The sequence below is a fragment of the Vigna unguiculata genome, chromosome 8 (genome assembly GCF_037176805.1).
Source record: "Vigna unguiculata cultivar grain cowpea cultivar isolate G323 ecotype 2 chromosome 8, ASM3717680v1, whole genome shotgun sequence".
Taxonomy (NCBI): domain Eukaryota; kingdom Viridiplantae; phylum Streptophyta; class Magnoliopsida; order Fabales; family Fabaceae; genus Vigna; species Vigna unguiculata.
In genome coordinates this window covers 3,971,301-3,994,671 of record NC_140799.1, presented here as the reverse complement: position 1 = coordinate 3,994,671, position 23,371 = coordinate 3,971,301, and the positions used below count along the sequence as shown (strand labels likewise).

At 30.7% G+C, this 23,371-nt stretch overlaps 2 protein-coding genes and 1 long non-coding RNA gene across 18 annotated transcripts; 1 reads left to right on the top strand and 2 right to left on the bottom strand.

Annotated features, from left to right (window-relative positions):
- The first annotated feature begins 1,152 nt into the window (after positions 1-1,152).
- LOC114194489 (putative magnesium transporter NIPA9) lies at positions 1,153-6,132 on the top strand. Of its 16 annotated transcripts, none has more exons than XM_085665558.1 (9): positions 1,158-1,405; positions 1,710-1,808; positions 1,932-2,061; positions 2,518-2,610; positions 3,354-3,424; positions 3,559-3,617; positions 4,435-4,555; positions 4,737-4,890; positions 5,460-6,132. In XM_085665558.1, the coding sequence occupies exons 1-8, from the start codon at positions 1,295-1,297 to the stop codon at positions 4,773-4,775; spliced, it is 723 nt and encodes a 240-aa protein (XP_085521684.1). In that variant the 5' UTR covers positions 1,158-1,294; the 3' UTR covers positions 4,776-4,890; positions 5,460-6,132. The 16 variants fall into 16 exon arrangements, with proteins under 16 accessions (XP_085521689.1, XP_085521686.1, XP_085521685.1 ...); XM_028084745.2 differs by having other exon boundaries at positions 1,160-1,405; positions 2,518-2,606; positions 3,368-3,424; XM_028084743.2 differs by having other exon boundaries at positions 1,160-1,405.
- Positions 6,133-6,798: 666 nt separating this feature from the next.
- On the bottom strand, positions 6,799-9,859 carry LOC114194490 (cytokinin riboside 5'-monophosphate phosphoribohydrolase LOG8-like). Its single transcript, XM_028084750.2, has 7 exons — positions 9,645-9,859; positions 9,052-9,149; positions 8,870-8,900; positions 8,300-8,399; positions 8,052-8,122; positions 7,837-7,980; positions 6,799-7,270 (listed from the first exon to the last, which is right to left on the bottom strand). The coding sequence occupies exons 1-7, from the start codon at positions 9,756-9,758 to the stop codon at positions 7,178-7,180; spliced, it is 651 nt and encodes a 216-aa protein (XP_027940551.1). The 5' UTR covers positions 9,759-9,859; the 3' UTR covers positions 6,799-7,177.
- Positions 9,860-12,261: 2,402 nt separating this feature from the next.
- Positions 12,262-14,129, bottom strand: LOC114185649 (uncharacterized). The gene is made up of 3 exons (XR_014984006.1): positions 13,744-14,129; positions 12,717-12,884; positions 12,262-12,636 (listed from the first exon to the last, which is right to left on the bottom strand). It is a non-coding gene; the product is annotated as an uncharacterized LOC114185649 (long non-coding RNA).
- Positions 14,130-23,371: the final 9,242 nt, after the last annotated feature.

Here is a 23,371-nt window from a genome sequence, read left to right as displayed (position 1 = left end):
ATGTAGGCAAAAGTCTTGTAAATAATATTTAATTACGGATTATGAAATCTACGAATAAGTTATGCAACATAAGTTATTCATAATTAATATGTATATATATATATACATATATATATATATATATTATATATATATATATATATGTATATATATTACATATATATATATATATATATATATATATATATATATATATATATATATATATATATATATATATTACATAGATCAGTACGTATGAATTTGATTTAGATGTAATTGTTCATAGATAAACATATGTTTCGTTTAACTATATTCTCTAGTCTTGAGTAGTAAAGTTTGTAGTTATTGAAAACAAAAATTATATAGAAATCACACTAGGGTCATATTATATATATTATTCTAATATTTTGAAAAAGAGTTAACTCTTAATTTTTTCCACAGGCTAATTATAGTCTAGTTAGAAAAGATCCTCAATTCACCAAAAAAATAATGCTTTACCCACATTTACTTTCTTTTTCATATTTTTTTTTCACCCCATTCTTCTTCTTCTTAATTTTCGCTGTATTCTTAGCATTTTCTATTTTTTTTTTCATTTTCCTAGTTCCACCCCCCAATAAGAAAATACAGTAAATTATAACAATCATTTCTGAGATTTCACAACATTATGCAAATTCTTTACTTTTCAAACAATTAAAATGATTAATGTAATGTTTAAGGAGTATGACAATAATTTTTCATAATAAAAAGATCTGAATAAGAAACTAAAATCATATAATTTTATAAAACAGGAAATAATGATCATAATTTATTAAAAACAAATTAAGATAAATGGATGGGACCACTCCTCACCACCAACCTGATCGTTTATAATTATTTTGTAGTGTTTCATTTTAAAAGTTTATTAATTTTTAATTCTCAAATTTCCATGAATGGTTGTTAAGGTATCTATAAAAATATATGTCATTACTTATTAACTAGACTTACACTTTATACTATAAGATGGCTTAAATTTTACCAATTTTATTCAACAGAGATAAATATGATAAAAAGAAATTGTGATTTAACGAGCAACACAAAATTGGGAAAAAGTTATTATTTTTTAATTTCATCTTCTATATATTAAGCTTATCAAATCCAATCCAACCACTAATAGATATATTAAATAATATTAACAAGAAATAGTGTAATTGGTAGCTTAGGTTACAGAACAAATTGAAACTTGAAGTGGATAGTAACAGTCCAACAGATCGCGAAGGAGTTAGCAACAGTGCAACAAAGAGGAAGGAAAGTTGAAAGATTTTTACACAGTGGCATGTGGGAATCTATTCTATTGACGGTGGCTGCCACCGCCGGCAACAACATTGGAAAGATCCTTCAGAAGAAGGGCACTATCATTCTTCCTCCTCTTTCTTTCAAACTCAAGGCATGTCTAAAGTTCCATTTTTTGTGTGTTTTAAATTGGTATGATTTGGTTTCTCTAAAAGATCTCACCTTTTTTTGAATAAATTGCCATTTGAAGCATGTGGGTGTCTTTGAATTTTTGAAATTGTTGTTAGTTTCTATTGCTGCGTTTATTTGCTGTCGGTGTAAAATTTAACATTTTCCATCAATGTGTATGATTGAATGGTAATGGATGGATACCAAGATTACCTTCTTTGTCCTTTTTTCATTTAAGATTATGTGGGCTTGTGGTGAACGTTTGGTTATTGGTTCCTTTGTGTTTGCAGGTCATAAGGTCTTATGCTTCAAACAGAACCTGGGTGATAGGTTTTCTAGTGGATATATTTGGGGCATTATTGATGTTAAGGGCATTGTCTTTGGCTCCAGTAAGTGGTGAAGGAAAAAAATTGACACTCAATTTGAAGGGCTTTTTGTAATCCTCTCATCTAGTGTTTTGCTTAGGTTTTTGGCAATGTTGTGGTGATTTTCTTATGTTAAATATGTTATAGGTCTCTGTAATCCAACCAGTTTCTGGCTGTGGACTAGCAATTCTATCAATTTTTTCCCATTTTTATCTCAAGGAAGTTATGAATGCTGTTGATTGGGTTGGCATTACATTGGCAGGTTTTGGCACAATAGGTAAAGTAAGTTTATATTTACCATAGAGCATTTTGTTTATTGTTTACCTTAATCTGCTTCATTTGAACTCCATGAAAAGCAAGGTTGATGGGAGGGGAAGGGGATAACTTTGCAATAAAAGGGTGGACTGAAATCAGGAAAACAAATTATAACTTTTTTATAGTTCATTCTGTTCATTTTGATTGAGAGATGATTTTTTTAGCTGTTGGGGTAGTTCAGAATTCAGATCTACATAGAATAAAGTGTTTGCTGTACGATTTATTTGTGTGAACTATTGTATTAAACTCCTGTGTCTTGTGCACCTGAGCAATGGACTGAAAATTTCTGGAGTTTTCCTCCTTCTTATTACATGGCTGCTCAGAAATCTAAGTTTGTGTTGCAGGGTCATTGTGTTAATGTGTTTTTGTTTTTATGCGATACTAATTGGTTAAATGTTTTGCGCTTTTCTATGTTTAGGAGTTGGTGCTGGAGGTGAGAAGCATGAGGTGGTTGCTCTATCTATTTTTCGCATACCAGCGTTGGCATTTGTTGTTTTCATCTTGTTTGTAGGTACCTTGTCTTATGAATCAACTTATTTTATAGTCAAGTGCCTTTGTGATCACAGATATTTAGCATTCATATATCACTTGATTTTGATATAGTAACAATGTTGTGAGGAAATACTTGAAATCACTGTGAAAGAAGCATAGTGGTATTCTAGTATTAATTGGAAGCCTATGTATGGTGTGGATGCCAAACATACATTTCGCCTTGAGTCTAATGTGTATAAATGCCAAGTATCATGCTTAATAAGACGCATATAATCCATGCATGAACTTGTATATATTTCTAAAAATCACAATTCTTATTTGTATGAGAAAAATGTCATCTGATTACTTGATAAACTGTTTTTTACCACTTATTTTCACGAGATGTTATTTTCCTCTCTATCTGGTGCATCTATGCTGAATTCTGATGCCGTCCTTAATGGATAATGTTATATATGTCTTTGAAGTAAAATTGCTATTTGATTGTGAGGTAATCAAATTTTCATAGTCATTTTCAGTAGAAGTTACTCTTTTGTTCTTGAAATCTATGCATGTTATAGTCACCAACTTCCTTGCTAAGTCAATACAATGTGAGTGCATTTTGCTGATATAGAATTTTTAGAAGACTATTTTTTACACTGCAATTTATTAATGGTTTGCATATGATTTAATGATTTATCTGTATGAGATTATGAGTTCACCAATCACCTGTGCAATCAAGTGGTATTACTGCCTTCGAGACATTGTTTTTAATTTAATTGTTAGAAAAAGTTGTGCAGATACTGCTTAATGGATGGGTTCGAATATGCAAGAGTCAACGAAGAGAACAAGAAATGGTATTCATGATTTATCCATGTTGAAAAGCCTTTAGATTTACCTATTTATTTTCATCTAAAACACCAACGAATGGTGGTTTATGAGCCATGTTGTTTTGTGCTCTTTTATCACTTGACATTTTTAAGTTATACAGATGGAATATGATGTCGTTGAGGAAATCATCTATGGCTTGGAATCTGGTATTTTGTTTGGGTACTTTTGTTTCCTTATTCACTCTTTTTTGTGTATTCCATTCATTTTCAGATACTTCTCCCCTTTTCTTCTACATCAACTGCTTAAGACCAGGATGACTTCTGACAATTGAATTAACAGTTGTGTGATGCAAACAATTAAGCGTTACATGGTTTGGAGTTTAGTATTATTATTTTTGTGTGTCTTGGTAGTTTCATTTTTGGGATAAAAAAATGTTTTTTGGAGAGAAAAGTGAGGAACGCAGTTAGAAGGATAATATATATGTGTTATGAAGGGATTGATAACATCCAACACTTTTGTGCTTTGACATTTTGTTGGAGATTTTACATCGACTAAAGATCAGACCAAATAACAAGATATAAGTAGATGCAATTATCACCTTATAGGCCAATTTTGTAAGGTTAAGTTGAGCTTAAAGTATATTTATTAAGATGGTATTAGAGCCTATCTTAGTGAGGTTTGTGCGGCTTATCGTACCACCTGCTATCGAGTCATCATCAAACCACCCATTAATATTTAATCTCATGCTTGAGATGTCTAGTCTTTGGCGTTAGCGGGTGTGTTAGAAATCCCATATCAACTAGAGATGAGGCCAAGTGACAATATATAAGAAAGATGAGTTTGGTTTAAAATCTATTTCCTATTAAGTTCCACATCTTATTTTGAACTAAACCTAACTTTTTATCGTTAAAAACTTGAAATTATGGCTAAACTCAAGCTTAATTAGAAATTTAGATTTATTGAACACTATTGCTATTTGCATGACAGATAACAGAACATTTACATAACTCTTACATTTGTTTACACCTAAATGCAGGATGTCATCTGTAATATCAAAGATGGGATTTCTATTCCTTGATCAAGGTTTTCCCAAGCTGTTGGCTCCTTTGTGCATCCTGATCAGTGTCTGTTGTAGTGGCACAGGCTTTTACTATCAGGTATTCTGAAGAGCACTTTTATATACTACTATCACAAGAACCGTTACACCCTTGAGGCATGCCATGGAGGGAAATTAACCTGTTTCGAACCACTGAGGAGCTTATCCAAGCCAAGTTCTACAGTGCCAATTTCAGAGATGATAAACTCTTTAAATAATCACTATCTTCCCTTCTCCTGCAGACACGAGGTCTAAAGCATGGGAGGGGAGGGCTATTGTAGTTTCTACATGTGCAGCTGTGGCATCAATTTTGACTGGTGTACTTGCTGGGATGTTTGCTTTGGGTGAGCGACTTCCTTCAGAACCGAAAGCTCGCCTCGCACTTCTTCTTGGATGGTAATATAAGATGTTATGCCTTGTGTTTTATTGGTTACTTTTTTCTTTCAGAACAAAGGAAAAGGCAAATGAAAATGCATACCTTCCATTTTTTCTCTATACACAATAAATATGCATGCTAATCAAAGGAAAGAGAACTCAGGAGTACCTGAGTATTCATGCTTTTGGAATGGTATGCAAGTTGATCTTTTAGGTTGAAAAAGTCCATAATATTCATGCTTTTGGAGTATTATGAGATTCAATGACTAGATATAAGGACTAAGTCTCTTTAACTACAACAATGTTAGGATCCAATTGCAAGGTATAAGTCCTGCATTGGGAGTATGGGATTCTGAGGTGGGATTTATGCCTTCCGACAGCTACAACTAGCTTTTGTTGTGATTCTCTAATGGTTCTTATCAATTTCCTCCTCATTTCATAAAACAAGAATGAAACTGGGGTTCTCATCTTTGTTGATGTTACCAATGGATTTGAAACTATTTTAAGACTCTAATATCTAGTAATTCATGTTTCTCAAACAAAAATGAAAATATTCATGTTCTTATACATATGGAAACACTGTGCTGCAGGCTACTTATTATTGTGGGTGTGATTTTACTTGTTGGTTCAACACGGCTAGTGAGATTTCTTTCATGTTCTTCGAGACAAAGAAGAAGCAATGTGGATAAGAATTTTGGCCTTAGAAGAACCACTTCTTCCCGGGTTAGGGAACCAAGTCCAAGTGCTATCATTCAAGCAGCAACATTAAATCATTTACTATCATCATCTTCCAAAGAAAAAGCTTGAGATGACATGTGCTGGGTCATGTTCCTTCATCCTTAGCAGAATGTCTGAGCATTAAGTTCCTTTCTAATCTGATTGACACGGGCAGGGTGTGTTGTACGAGTACAGTGGCTGCTTCATCAGAGGATATTTTAGTGTGATCATTCATTTACGATTCCCACATTATGGATGAAATATGTGTTAACTTCTGAGGCCACCTTGTAGAAACTTTTCATGAACTTCCATTAATTTTTTTTCTTTTGTTTTCAAGGATTGTATACGACAGTGATGTGGATAGCATACCAAGTTGGGAGTACATAATTTGTTTTATTTGCATTGAAACATATTTTGATGAAGAAAAGTTTATTCTTGTGTTTTTTGAAATTATAAAATTTGTATCTTTATCAATAAATGTTGTAACAAAATTACATGATGTATTTTTCAATATATGTTTATCAATAGGAGAATGTGTTGCTGTTACTTCTACTTGTTAGAATAGTCTGATGGAAAGAATTTATTCTAACAAATTACTTCCAAACAACTGTTCATATAGGTAAATTTAAGGAGTGAAAGTTCTGATTTCCAACATGTGATAATTCATCTAGATGTTGTTGTATCTCATGATTTGTTGACTACAAAATTGAACAACTAAGAAAAGAGGAAAACATTTTCATAAAACAAGTCTGTATTTTTTTTTTTTTGGAAACTTTTTGGAAACATTGCACATGTCTAAATTATAGGGTTAACGAAAGCATAAGTGGAAAAAGGTGCTCCTTTAGGAAGTAACAGCTTTCTCCACTGAATTTTGTGCTTTAGCCAAAACAATTGGCCCACCATGACAAGCACAAAGAAGAGGAAACACAGTAAGTTCAGTAATGCAATAGTCAGAAACACCATTTATATTTTATCAATCTAAACTGTTTTTCTGGATAGATTTTTTAACAATCTAAACTTGTACATTGAAATCTTTGCTCCAAAGATATAAGTTTAGTTAAACCAAAATTATGCGATAGTTATCCTAGCAGCATCCTTTTAGCATTTTAATAGGTCGAAATTTGAAGACTTTTCTGCCCAGAAAGAGAAGAAAATGAACTAGAGGTGGTTTTTTCTTTTAAAAGAAAAGAAACTATAATGGTTGCCTGTTCAGGAAATAAATGACCCTAGTTTCTTCTATGGTACCATAGAAAATGTCAATTATGAAGTACAGTCTTGAGGTTTCACAAAAAGTGTAGATTGTCCATGATTCATCTACATTGTCAAATTTTGGCACTGCATAGTGGAGCCTCATGCTAGCCCATAAAATAGCCATCATCTATTTGCAATTTCAATGCACTTTTACCCTTTAAACAGTGTTATGTAACAAGCAAATATGACTTTCTCACAGTGACTCAATTGACCATTAAATGAAATGATGCACAGTAACAAAAAACACACGGCCCCATCCACAGGAGCCCTTTTATACATTTCAAGTAATGAAGAGTTGCATCAAAAACGTTTTCTGAAATGTCTTCAACCAATCAAAGATTCATTTTGTATTCTCCTGTCCTGCATAATTACCCAATTGCCTTGTCTTCCAGCTCTCATGAGGGGCTACATGTTCATGGGAAGGAGAATATTGCTGCAAAAAAGTGAATTTAGCATTATCAACATGGTAACAGTAGTCTACCAGTCTAAACATTTCGTTCACACAAAATAGGCCAAAAATAAGAAAGAAAGAAAGAATGCAGCACTTCAAAACCAATGTTACATAGAAGCTATTTTTAAGAGTTTGAAAGTTGCAATATGGCCAGAGAGGATACTTATACTATATATGGTTACAAGTAGATTGAAAACAGAAAAATCCAATTTGTCAATGATCACATAGCCAAATGCCTTGAAAGTGATGAAAATATGGAACAAAATATGAGCTCCAATCTATTTTCCGACCAAAGTCAGGAAAGATAGAAAGTTAAAGCTTCTATGTCAATGGTCTATTTTAGGCATCCAATGGCAACTCTTTAGCTGATTATTTTACAACAGCCTTAGCAGAACTCCAATACTGTACCATCAAACATGTTTATTAATTTTTCTCACGAGTTTAGTATATCAATATACCATTCATCAGTTTGCAATATGAATGCATTTTTTGTACTACACATTTACTGATGTTTTCTTTCACATGTTAAGGTACAGTTAGGCCTAGACCTCCAATTTCATCATAAGTTCTTTGGCTGATGAAGCTGCAACGAGAATATCCCGAGCACCACGCTTAATGAAGCCTTCTTCAACACCATTGTCAAATAATGCAAGCAACGAGTCGTAGTAGCCATCAACATTCAGTACACCAACCTGTGCAGGATGGTACTGAGTTAACATATGATTATATTAGTATGCCAAAGATTTTATACTATTCAGGTTACCGGTTTTTTATGTATTCCAAGTTGAGCCCAGGTTATCATCTCCAACAGCTCTTCCATTGTTCCATATCCTCCTAATTATAAGTCAAGGAGAGATATAAGAAAGAAACAGTAACTACTATGCATTCAGTACATAAATCCAGTACACCAAAATAGTAGATTTCAGTATATAAAGGAACATCCTTAGTAATATGAATAATATGAAATCATCAATTTTTTAAAAACTATTTGAAAGCTGTTCTTGTAACTACCAGGTAGAGCGATAAATGCATCAGCTTCTTGAGCCATTGCAGCTTTACGCTCATGCATATCTGAAACAATTCTCACTTCACCAACTGGTTTACCAGATATCTGTCAAAATAGCCAATTACAACTTACAACTAAGTCATTATACAAAGTAAAAGAAGTGAAGAGCTATTAATGGCTTATTTGTATATAAGCTAGAACTGCTTTTAAGAGCTTCTCAACAAGAAATATAGGATTTTTTTTTTTTTTCAGCAGAGAAGCTCTCTGAAAACCATTCTAAGTTTGTGACCAAACAGACTCTAAGAAAAGTTATCTTAGCACACAATAATAACCCATGACTCCAAAATACAAGAACTTTTTTCTAATTTCTTGACTCCACAGTTCAGATTAATTTTTCAAAAAGATGGACTCTTTGACTTCAAATCATCACATTAATCCCAAACATAAACCAATATCAAAAATGAAGCAGTTCATTTCCAATGCTCAATTTAACTGTACACATAAAAATAAAACAAGTAATCTGATCTGACACAGAATATTAAAGTTAACAGTTGAACAGGTAGTAGCACAAATACCTCAAGAGGCATGAGAGCTTTTGGAATAACCCTGTATATGTTGAGAGGGGGGAAATAAGGGAAAAGACAAATAAACAAAGAGTGAGACAAAATGATTAAACCAATAACAACAGGTTTGCATAATGAATGAATAGAGCATCCATGATAGACACTACAAAACAAAGTATGTTGCTTTAGCATACCCAAGAACATGACAGCCTCCATCATACATTCTCTGGGATATTAAGCCCATTAGCCCAACACTTCCCCCACCATACACCAAGTCAATGTTCCTCTTAACCTGTAATTCATTCCCCAGAATAAAACACAAAACACAGATAAAGACAAAAGTGAAGCTCTATTATTCCCTCCACATATTAGAAAACAAAAATACCAAGTTTTGAACATCACACTTTGTCATTATGTGACGCCCCAAAAAGTCAAGCACACTTAAAAAACCCCACAAAACTTTAAACCTTTTAATCAAAATTGAAGTTTTACTTCTGTAATTTATATTGACATGTACAGATTGTAAAAGTTTCAATGTTGATAGGCAAAAAAGTGCTGAGTTTTTCTTTAAGAAATGCATCAAAGTTTTATCTTTTAATGAAACCAATAATCCAGAGCAATAAATGTACCTGCAGAAGGTTGTTATCAAGAAAAAATCAGAGAAAGAAAGAAAAAAACATTTTCTGACAACTACGTACCCAAATGCCCTTTATGGCAAAAGATGAGTTTTTTATCACAAATAGAGAAAGGTAAGAAGAAAAAGCGAGTGTTGCAAGAGAAAGCTGACCAGTTCATTGGCCAGTTCAATGGTGGCGTCACTGAAAACTTGGCGGTTACCGGAGTTGCTGCCGCAGAAGACACAGAGCTTCTTGAACATGTTTTTGGGAAAACCTTGTTCCATTTCTTTCCGTGTTAGATTGAAGAATATGTTGGAGATGATGATAATGATTTTGTTTCAGGGGAAATCCAAGACCATTGGAATAACAATGAAGAAAGACAACAATTGTTTATAACAAAGAGCGATACAATAGTTTATATATATATATATATATATATATATATATATATATATATATATATATATATATATATATATACACTAGTGTAAACACAGGCGTTATCGCGCCTGTGTGTACGCATTTTTTGAATTATATTAATAATTGATGATATTGTAATGTTATTAATTTAATAAACAAAATAAAAGTATATTTATAAAAAATAAAATAAAATGTACGGAAAAAATAAGAGAAAAATAACTGTTGATGAATAGTAAGAGAAAAAAAGAAAAAGGAGATAAGTAAATAATTTTATAAAAACTTGTAAAAGTAACCGTTAATTTTTAAAAATTTAATAAATAATTAAATTATAAAGGGTAAAGTTGGAATTATGAAATGTGGACACAAAAGAGGGAATCCCCTTTATATATAGTTATATATATATATATATATATATATATATATATATTTTAAAGTAGTAAATATAGATAATTCGTTTAAATAATGATATATAAAAATTAAAATGAAAAGAATTAATTCTAGTGGCAATTAGTATAGGTAAGAGATTAGAATTTTTTTTAAGCTGAATAATCTTGCGATTGTTCAATGATGTGATGGATATTGTATTAGTATAAAATTTTAAAATTGATGGTTGGTGCTATTTAAAACCCATGGTATTTGTTTCATGATTTCAATAAAGTTACAATGTTTGTGGCCGCAATCTATATTATTTTTAAATAAATATGGTTTAGGTCTTGATAAATCATGGAATTTGTTTTTATTTCCTTATATATATTTTTAATTATTTTGTCGGTAGTAAATTCTTTACTTTTGTTTTTTATATTAATTTTTTTATGTGAAATATAATGTTTTAAATTACACTCTAGGATAAAAAACAAAATAAATAATTTATTATTAATGAAAAAGTTAAAATATATCAACGAAAAGTAAATTTTAATAGTTTATCATAGATAAAAAGATATATTGGATTTTTATTCTTTTATTGATTTTTTTAAATTTTTGTTCAATTAAAATTAACTTTAAATAATATTTTAAATATAATTATCACAGAAATTAACATTCTTATCGTAGAAGATAATTAATAATGTAAATTAAAAATCTATTAACATTTTTTTAATTATTCACACTTTTTTTCTTTGTTGAATTTGTTATATTTAAGTAATTTATTATAATTAATAATATTATTATTTTATATAAATTTTATAATATTTTATATATTAATTATTAATCATCTAACTATAATATGATGTTCATCGAGTTAAATTACTTCACAATCCAATGTGATCAATGTCGGAACTTAATTATGATATAGGAAAGTCACGACTTCTCCAAAAAATTTTAATTTTACTTTTTATATGTATATTTATTTATTTTAAAATTATATTTATATATTGTTATATTATTTATAGTAAATTTAAAATAATTTCTTATTATTTTATTTATATATTATTTATTTATATATCTTTATTGTTTAAAATATAAAATAAAAATTAATTTGATGGATATTAGTTAATAAAAGAGATTATAGTTTTGTCTCTGAGCATAAGATTCTTTCTCAGTAAATCATCAAGAAAGTGTGATGATCAGAATAAAAAAATAAATAAAAGATAAATCGACATACAGAGCTTGGAGAATAGAGATATTGAGAAACACATTATCACAATATCTCTCATTAATCAAGATTAGTATCCTATTATAATTTAAGTATGTTAGATTTATGATTCTCCTATCACAATGTTCCTTTCAAATTAGTATTAACTTTAATTATGATTTTGGTATTCTCTTATGAGATTAACACACTAATCATATTTTCTCTCAAATTAATATAACTTTAAATTATGAAATTCAAGGATTTTTGTGTTTTCTACTTCATATGATAAAATTTGTAAAAATTTTATGGATGTATCTTGAATTGGAAGATAAATTAGAATCCATTGAATTCAATGAATTAGAAAAATTAAAAATTGAAAAGTATGTGAATCACACTAACACAAAAAAGCCTTTTAACGTCCGAGATTTTTGACCTTTGACGTCTGCCCAAACACCGACGTCGTATCGGGAGACGTCAAAATAACGTCGGAAAAAAGAGCAGACGTCACTTGATGTCGGTCTTTTAATAGTCCGACGTTATCCAGACGTCAATTTTCGCGCTAAAATGAGGAAAAAACCTGAGCAGTTTAACGTCTGTCAAAGTCCGTCAGACGTTAAATAACGTCGGCCCTGGTACGGTCAGACGTTAAATAACGTCGGCCCTGGTACGGTCAGACGTTAAATAACGTCTGACGGGCTCTAACAGACGTTAAACTGCTCCATTTTTTTAAAAAAAAATTGACTATTTTTACAACATCCATACACCTGAAAATCAGAAAATTCCCAGAACAATTTCATAATACTTTCAGCACAATTCTGGAGTTACAGTTATATATAATAGAACTTAAGTTTCAACATATATTCTAAACTAATATAAATAACAACAACTAGGCATTGTCTTGGAATGATGAGACAAAGTTGCCAATGATACCTACCATCAATCACAAGTACTTAGCCAAAATAATTAATAATACTTCACAAAATATTATTAGCAAAAACACTTACGAATCAATGTATGGTGCAAAGTAGATCTCTCTATTTGACTCAACCATTCATGTTTGCAAATAAAGTTTGATTTGGTCAGGTGAGTTTCCCGAAGGTTGAATTGTTTGAGGTTCAATGAATCCATAGACGGAAGATCGACCTTGGTCCACAATGACTTTGTCCATGTACCTACAAGAAGATAGTTAGGTATAATATTAAAAGGTACCAATTCCTTGCTTTAATATGAAATACAATAAAAAAAATCTTACATGAACCATAGTTGTATGACTGAAATATTTAACATCTTGTCTCCTGTAATGATCTCTAGTGCATCATTCAGGTTTATGTACAATGGGACATGACAATGGAGGCCAAATACTCTTAACTCCCACTCTAGCTCTACCGGTCCTCTTTTCAAAGATGATCACGCATTGTTCCTAAGTCATGACGTATTTGATTAAGACAACGAACACAAGGACAAAAATATGTCCCGTTACTTGAGATTGCGTGTTCTTGAACATATTGCAAAAACATAGAAACCCCCTTTTCATACTCTTCACTTATGCGACGCTCATTCATCCAGCTTCGATCCATACTATGTTCGTAAAAAACTCAATCAATCTCAAACTTTTAACTCTCACAAGGTGAGGCCCTACCCATTCGAAAAAATTATTTTTCATAATTTGCTAACACATGCACAAATAAGTCAAACATCATAAATTTCACAAAATTTCGACAGCATTTCGCATTGGTCTCTGAAGTACACGAAATGAAAGTGATTAATCATGATCACAATCAAGTATGCATCAAGGGAACAACACAAATTAGCCTCAATCAAAATTTTATGGAATTTATGCGTAAACCTCAATGTACACATTGTAGCAAATTATGAAAAATAATTTTTTCAAACTGTCCAATCGAACAATTCAAGATTTAATACAATTCAAGATTTAATACAAACGATTAAAAATTTAATCATTTGTATTAAATCTCAAACGGGAACTAAGTTTCGCTCACTGTATACTATAAGTATAATAAATCTACATATATAAAATAACATTGCAACAATAATATTCAAAAATAAAATGCAATGAGAATTATTTAAACATGCATATATCTAATAATAAATATAATTTTATTTCCTAATTTTACAAATATTATTATAAAATTTTAAATAAAATAAAAAAATTAACAAAAAAAATAGTCTAAGACTAAAACTATAATGACATTTATAAATTAATACAAGTAATTCTATACATATAATGAACAAATATATATATACAATGAAAAACTAACCTCTTCTAATTGAAAGACGAACTTTGAGAGGAAGTCTAGGGTCTCCGCACACTGCTGGCCAAATGGGAACGAAGAGCAAGTGAGACGAATCTCAAAACGCTGCAAATGAAGATGAAAACGGAAAATAATCGGTTCAAAACGCGTAAAATCAACCCATAATCAAACCCCAACAAGTTTGATGGCGAAAACCTTTCGAAACTCACCTGGAGGGAGTCGGAAATGGCGTCGTCGGCGAGAATCTCGCGTAAACGATGAACAGCGCGAGGGTTTCTGCGTTTCGCGCAGAGATAAACTGAAACTTAACGTCGGGGGTGTTATGTCCGACGTTAAGTGACGTCGGGGGTGGGAGGGTCCGACGTAAAGGGACGTCTGGCGCGCTCTGGTCCGACGTCAAGGGACGTCTGGCGCGCTCTGGTCCGACGTCAAGGGACGTCTGGCGCGCTCTGGTCCGACGTCCTTTTTTGAGTGACGTCGGGGTATTTTTTAACAGACGTTAAGTAACGTCTGCCCGCTCCACGTCAGACGTTAAAAATGTCTCGTTATTTACAAAAATGCCACCGCACATTTTTAACGTTGGACTTTTCTTAGGCAGACGTTATTGGGGTAACGTTAAAGGCCTTTTTTGTGTTAGTGTCACTATGTGAAAATAATTTAAACAAAGGAAATGAAAGTTTTTTATTTTATTAGAAAAAATAGTTTATATATAAAAAAAATGTAATTTGGTACCCTTAAATATTTTATACTGATATAATTTAACTCAAACTAACTCGCTCTTATACAAGATTGTGTGATGGGTTTAATATGGATGATGAGAGACTTTGCTTTTGTAGGTCAAGTCACAAGTAAATTTTGATACTGGAATCTTATGAAGTTGTTTCATGATTATAACTATCAATTATAACTTTTTGTTTAATGTTCAATCCAACAATTGATATATAGAGCGTATTATTGAAAGTTATTCAATTTTGATCCAAAATGCTATTTATTCACAAACATTTTGCTGATGATGCATCCATAAACAAATATTCTATTTTCACTCGTTAAAGTTATCTTTTTTGGAGAAATAGATGATTATTTTTTTGGATATGTTAATAAGGGAGTTTGGGATGCAATTGTTGTCCTTTGAACCAACTAAAGTTGTTGAAAAATTTGTAGTTTCTATAGAGTTTTCTTTATGGATTCATGAAACCAAAAGGGCACATTATGATGTAAGAGTTAAAGATACTATATTTTTGCTTTTAACTCTTTTTGAATTTTATGGAGTTTCAACATGCTCTTCAGTTAAAGAAATGTTTGAAGTCACTCTTGAAAGGGGTGAAGAATCTAACAAAGAAGGAACAATATAATCATACATGAATATGAGATGTTTAGGATGCTATAAGGATTAAACATTTATGATGTTAAAAATGGGTTAAGTCATATAATAAATTACTTTTTTGCTTTTAGAAAGACTTTTGATAAAGAAGAATTCAATATCAAAATTCTAAAAAACTTGAATAGGTCATGACAACAAAAAGTAATTGTTATTTTTAAGTAAAGAGATCTCTATGTGATGGACATGACCACATTGTTTGGTAAGTTGAGAAAGCGTGAACTAGAATTAGGAAGATTAAAGGAAGAAGAAGAATAAGAAAAGAAAAATAACATAACTTAAAGTTGATGCCAACAAAATTGAGAAATGTATAGAATAAAAAGATATGGACAATGTGAAAATCTAAATTTAGTAGTGAAGAAGTTCTCTAAATTTTTTAAGTACAAGAACAAAAGTGAGAGTAAGTCTTTGGCCTAACGAAGAGTTACAGAAAGCAATTAATTATCAATATTCACATGATAAGCCAAAGAAACATTAAACCTTACTATCCTTTGTTGAAATTGAAACAAAATCTTGAAGAAACTAAGAAAGTAAAGAATTATAATTAATATGAAAAAAAGAGCATGTATTGCATGCACAATGCAAGTGAAAATGAAGAAGAGACAAATTTGTGTTTAATAGGAAAGATAGATAGAAGACGGAAAGGAAAAAAAAAAAGTATTAGTATAAAGAAGTCAAATTATTTTGAATTAGTAAATATATATGAACGCCATTATTTTATTAAAAACTTAAACATAACCATGACGTAATCTAAACTTTATTTTTGTCAACTATGGAGGAACGTTTTGTAGTATTTGCAACTTTTCAAAAGCATTGGAATGTTGACTTATACAAAAAAATGCAAGAGTGCGAAACATCATCTTTTCTATTTAACTCTTTTTTTTTTTAAAAAAAAAAAAACTGACTTCTTTTTATCACTAATCTTATTTATATTAATCGAAAAATTAACTTAATTAGTTATTGATTAAAATCTACTTAAGAATAAAGCAACATAGTTTAAAAATTTCCTAAACAAGAAAAGTAATTATATATATAATTCGGGAATATTATTTACATAAAGTGCCAACAAAAAAATAAAAAATGCAAGTTGTGAATGACACATAAGAATAATACAAAGAGTTTAATTTTATTTGGAATGTTAATTAATAGAAATTAGATTAAACCTAAACCAATGAAAGAGGCTTTCTATGTTTAGTCTTTGTGTTTTCATTTTCATTTCTTTCCCCTCAGTTCCTATATTCAAGCAATCGTATTCGGTTTTCCTCAACTAGGCCAATGGAAAACAAAGTTGCAACACATTTCATTTTCATGAATTCTATTTCTGTGTATCACAGTAGTTCCCAGAACATTTGGAAAGAAGCAAAATCATTACAATAATAATAATTATTATTATTATTATTATTATGATTATTATTATTATGATGATGATGGAAAAAGAGAGTATAAGAGCATAGATCATAGTGATCTACACTGGTAGAAGAAATCTGAGATCAAATTCCAAAGTTATGGGAAGAATAGTCCCTAATGAGAATAACATCACTCTCATAGATCCATTTCTTTATGTTTCATTCTTCATGGCTGGATTGGCCACAAGCATTACTATAATCACAGCTTTGTGCATTGTTCGAAAAAAAACATCACCACCTCCCTCAATCTCCGAAGAGCAAAATATTTTGAACGAATCTACCACTCCACCGACAACCTCATCAGAACACGAACAACCTAGTACATCAGATGGAGCACAACCACAAACACAAAACAATGAGATGATGGTAAAGGTGTTACCTCTTCCCCCAGCACTGCAGCAGCACCCTCAAGTGAACCCTAACTTTGTGAAAAGAGCAACTTCTGAACGAAGGTTGTCGTTTAATCTGAGCAGGAGGATGGTGCCGAGGAGTTTTTCAGTGGCGAGAAATTGGGATCAGGAGGGTGGATCGAAGAAAGCGGCATTGAAAAGTGAAGAGGGTGTGTTGGTGAAGACAAAAGAGAAGGTGAAAGTGGATCATGACGAGGTTGTGTTGATGAATTCGAAGGTGGAAACAGATGATGATGATTCTTCTGTGTGTGTGAAGACGACAGAGAAATTGAAGAGAGATGATTCTGTGTGGATGAAAACGATTATACTTGGTGGAAAGTGTGTTCCTGATGAAGAAGATGATGTTGTGATCTATGAGGAGAAAGGGAAGAAAATCTCAGCATATCATCCTAGAAAACCTACCTCTTCCTCAATTTCTAGTCATTCATCTTCTTACGTTAATGCTGATAATCCTGATGATGCTTTCTCTGTACACAAATCCTCTGAAGAAAGAATCAATAACACATGTGAGGAGGAAAATATTAAATTATGAATCTCTTTCATGTTTTCATGTTTATGTTTGTATTGTTAGAAGAAACTTTTCTTTGTTCATCCTATAGTCTTTTTTTTGTTATGTGAAGGTCACATTTGATGACACTGATTAAGTCGAAAGTGCATGGCTAGAATTAATAGAATCAATTTCGTTGCACAAATCACGATGTTTATCAGAAGCAATAACAAGAAAATGTTTCTGTGTCATTTAAGGTTCTTGAGGTAGCTTATGTGACATTTAAGTAATTAAGAAACGAGAAAAAGAAAACTGTTACAGAAAATTAATAAACAAATAAAAATAATAGTTAAAGCTACAGTTTTTATGAGGAAAACAATTATCGATGATATAGTTATATGAATAATTCTAATTTATATTATTAATAATTACTTTATATATGATCTTTAAATATTACGTACATTATTACAATTTAATATACTACAAGAAAATTCTTCATTAACAATTAATTTTAGTGACAAAAAATTGTTAGTCAGTGCAATGATCAATTTAGATATAAATTTACAAAACAAAAAATTATTAGTTACTAAAATAGTTATAATTGTGAATAAAAAATTATACTTGGTCTCTAAATTTGTTACTAAGTATTTGACTACCAAATAAATTAGTTTATAAACTAGTTATTAAACATTAACTACCAAGATTTTGACTACCAAAAGAATTAGTTTCTAAATTAGTTTTTAATTATGATTAATTTATCGACCAATTATAATTTTTTATTTATAATAATGACTGTTTTAATAACCAATATTTTTTATTTTGTAAATTGGTAACTACATTGGTTACTATAGTGACTAACAATTTTTTGTCACTAAAATTGATTATGATTTAAGAATTGTCTTGTAATGTCATTTTTTGTTTCTTCTTTTAAATTATATGACAAAAATTCATTTCAGTCCTATAATCAACCTAAGCCTAAATTTTAGAAAGCTATTAAAAATGTATCATGTTAAACATAATTAACTTTAAGAAACTTAAACATTAGAAACTACGTAAGAGTGTGATGTATTGCCATTCAATGTAAAATAGAGAGTGAAAATGTTTTTCTATAGTGTATTTCTTAAGATATTAAAATCTATTTATGTAAATTGTTTTAAAGAATTATTATTTTAAAGTTTGGGATTTAATAATGAAATATATATGAAAATTATATATCAGAATGGAAATAAAGTAAAAATTGTGTAATAACAATTTCAGTGCCTCTCGCATAAATGTGACAGACGCATAAAATAATAAATTGTACAAGAGATTCTTATGTAGAACTGTGACTATGTTAGCATATAGGTGAGAACATAAAAATAGTTATTTACGTAACCTAATTTACGTTCAACTGTGAAGAAATGCAAGAAAAAAGAATACGTGGTGATAATTTTATAAATAAGTGAAATTGATTTGTGTCAGATTTCTTATAGTCCGGCGTACTATATAGAGTTTGACATATAAATTATATGTTTAACGTTGGATAATAAGAAGTTTAACATAAATTTTTTATAAATTAGATATATGGTTTTTTTTTTTTAATTTCTCTCTGCGAAAACATTCTTCTAAATTAGGATTTGTTTTCTAATGGTGAAATGGTGGTGGTTTAGAGATTTATGTACGTGTCGTTAGCTTTACTTCGCTGTTTAATTTTGTTTGCTATTTCTTTACATTTTTATTTGTTAATATGATTGTTTATCGAGGAATTCAGTCATGGATTTGGATGAATGTTCTATTTATTTGTCAAATTTGTCATTGTAAGAATATATTGTATCAATAAAAAAAGGCTAAATTACCCTTTTGGTCCCTCTATTTGTCATGAAATTTCATTTTGGTCCTCGAGTTTTTCATTGTCTCAATTTGGTCCTCATATTCTTAAAAATGACTCAATTTGGTCCTCACCGTTAACTTTGACCAAACGGTGTTAAAGTCAACGCCACGTGTCAATTTCTGGTTTTTTTAATTTTTTTTTAATTTTTTTAATTTTTTTTTAAAATTTTTTAAAATTTTTTTTCTTTTTGACACGTGTCACTTCATAGTCGTGCCACGTGTCAAAGTGACTCAATTTGGTCCCTATATTTGTTTTTAGTTTCAATTTAGTCCCAATTTTTGTAAAAATGAAGCAATATTGTCCTTTCTCAAATTGACACTAAATTTACTTTTTTATAAATTTTATGGTGATATTCTTACTAAAATTAACATTTTTATTAAATATTTCTATAAATATTTTAAATTAACTTTAAATTCTACACAAAACATTAGACTTTGATTTTGTTTTGAACTTGAAATTTAGTTCCTAAATTTATGTGTGACAAGTTATTTGATTTTTAAAAATATTTCTATAAATATTTAATAAAAATGTCAATTTTATTAAGAATATCATCATAAGTTGTATATAAAGATTAAATTGAGTCTCAATCTAAGGAGGGACAATATTGCTTCATTTTTACAAAAATTGGGACTAAATTGAAACTAAAAACAAATATAGGGACCAAATTGAGTCACTTTGACACGTGGCACGACTATGAAGTGACACGTGTCAAAAAGAAAAAATTTTAAAAAAAATTTTAAAAAAAATTTTAAAAAAAATTTTAAAAAATTAAAAAAATTAAAATTAAAAAAATTAAAAAAACCAGAAATTGACACGTGGCGTTGACTTTAACACCGTCTGGTCAAAGTTAACGGTGAGGACCAAATTGAGTCATTTTTAAGAATATGAGGACCAAATTGAGACAACGAAAAACTCGAGGACCAAAATGAAATTTCATGACAAATAGAGGGACCAAAAGGGTAATTTAGCCATAAAAAAAAGTTTGTATTTTTTTTTAATTTTCATGACATTTAAATTAAAATCAAATCTCATTTCTTATTTGATTCATTTCTACCACGAATAAAGTAGTTACATTAAAATGAGTATTTCTGAAGTTATTTCAGTTTGGGGTGTTGAATATTAAATGAAAGATTTTGGTAAAGTTGAAGAAGAGTTGATGACCAAAACATGAGACAAAAGTTCGGTCATTCGGAAGAGAAAATTGAGTTGAACAGGTTCAAGAGTATCTATGAAAGTATGAATTGTAAAATTAATTAAGGATCTTTAAGATTTATAATTCTCACACGATAAAACATAATAGAGTACTAACCTTGATCCATGAGAAATCCTGTGAATATGCGTTCTTCAAATTTGTGTAATCTTGTGTGCTCTTCAATCATCATTTCCCAATCTATCTCTTTGCCTTTCTTTCTCTTCTCACACGTTCTTGATGGATTATTATGAAAAGAACCTTATGGCTAGAGACCGAATCCCAATCCCTTTTTATAAACCAACGTCCATCAAGTTGATTTTTATTTTATCTTATCTTTATTTTATTTTATTATTACTTCCCATAATAATAACCAATAAGTCTTTAGGTTTTATTAAATCACAATTGGGCCTATCATAATATTTCAAATGAGTCACTAATAGAATTAATTTGTCAATTAATTCTAACATTCTCCCACTTGACTCATATGATGTCATAACATGATGTGATTTAATACATAAACATAATGCGCATTAAAAGACCTTGCATAAATTGGTTCCATCATTATTCATAATTAAATATACAGAAATAATAAGAGTCATAACAGTCACACATCATTTGATCGACATGATTCCTTCCATGTACTACTATATCATCATTTTCTCCTTAATATGACCTTAAAAACGATAAGTCCATAATGAGTTCAAACATAATGTCTTTTTTACAAAGCAATAACATAACATAATTTGTTTTCTTCATCATAATTTGCATGCATAAACATAAAGAAGAAAACACTGATTTCAGAAATTTATACATTAGGGAGCTCAAAGTGTCACATAAACATTAAAAACATTAACATTCAACATTTAACATTCACTAGTAGACATAATGCCCATATTCTTTACATGGCCAACATACAATTTGGGCGGTAACCCTTTTGTTAAAGGGTCAGCAATCATAAGATTTGTGCTAATATGTTTTATTGACACTTTACGTTTCCGAGCTTCTTCTTTAACGGCAAAGTATTTCAACTCTATATGCTTAGCACCTTTGGAATACTTGTCGTTTTTAGAAAAGAAGACTGTTGCGGAATTATCACAATAAATTTTCAGCGGCTTGGAAATACTGTCAACTACTCCAAGTCCTGAAATAAAGTTCTGCAACCAATTAGCCTGAATTGTGGCCTCAAAGCATGCCACAAATTCAACTTCCATGGTGGATGCAGCAATGACAGACTGCTTCACACTTTTCTATGAAATCGCTCCTCCAGCTAAAAGATACACATAACCAAATGTAGACTTTCTTGTATCCACATAGCCGACAAAGTCCGAATCTGTATAACCTATCACCTCAAGGTGATTAGATTTTCCATAAGTAAGCATGTGATTCTTTGTTCCTTGTAGGTATCTTAAAACTTTCTTTGCAGCTTTCCAATGCTCTAGTCCTAGATTACTTTGGTATCTACCAAGCATATCAACTGCAAAACTAATATCTGGCCTCGTACATGTTTGAGCATGCATCAAACTCCTAACAACAGATGCATTAGGGATATTTTCCATATGTTTCCGTTCCAAATCATTTTTTAGACATTGCATGAGACTAAACTTGTCTCCTTTTTGTATTGGAACGGGAGATGCTGAACATTTATCCATTCTGAATCTCTCTAAAACTTTATTAATATATGCATTCTGAGACAAACCTAACAGTCCTTGTGATCTGTCACGAAATATTTCTATTCTTATCACATAGTATGCCTCACCCATATCTTTCATTTCAAAGTTATTAGAGAGAAACCTCTTAGTCTCACTTAATAGACCAAGATCATTAGTCGCAAGCAAGATATCATCAACATACAGGATCAGAAATATAAACTTACTCTTATTGACCTTCAGATATATACACCGATCAACGGTGTTTTCTTTAAATCCAAAGGACACAATAGTATCATTGAACTTAAGATACCATTGCCGAGAAGCTTGCTTAAGTCCATATATTGATCTCTTAAGTTTACACACCATGTGCTCCTTTCCTTCTTCAGCGAACCCCACCGGTTGGTCCATATAGACATCCTCTTCTAAATCCCCATTCAGAAAAGCAGTTTTAACATCCATTTGATGCAACTCAAGATCATAATGAGTTATTAATACCATGATAGTTCTAAAAGAATCTTTCTTAGAAATAGGCGAAAATATTTCCTTATAGTCAATGCCATCTTTCTGAGTAAAAACTTTGGCAACAAGTCAGGCCTTGTAACGTTCAATATTGCCTTGAGAGTCATGTTTAGTCTTAAAGACCCATTTACACCCAACTCTCTTGCATCCTTCTGGCAATTTCACAAGGTCCCATACGTAATTATGTGCCATTGATTTAAGCTCATCTTTCATGGCATCTAACCACTTATCAGAATTATCACCATTAATGGCTTCTAAAAAAGAAATTGGATCATTATCAATACTTAAGCCATTTTCTAACTCTTGTAGATAAATCACATAGTCATTCAAAATAGCAGACTTTCTATCTCTGTGAGATCTTCTTAATACTATTTCTTGTGGTTGTTCTACTATTGGTTCATTGTTAACCTCAGGATCATTAATTTGTTGTTCTTCTTGATTGTTGTGAGTTTCTACAACATATGGAACAACAACTCTTGATAAATAAGTACTAGCTATAGGAACTTGTACTCTAACTTCCTTAATCTCCACATTTCGTGAAGCTTCACTCCCACTAGTTTCACCATTCTCAATGAACCGAGTATTTCCAGTTTCAACGATTCTTGTACTATGGGTAAGACAGTAAAACATATACCCTTTATATTTTTCTGGATAATCAATGAAAAATCCACTAATTGTTCTTTCATCCACTAAATGTTATCAAGATTATTGCTCCTAAAGGCA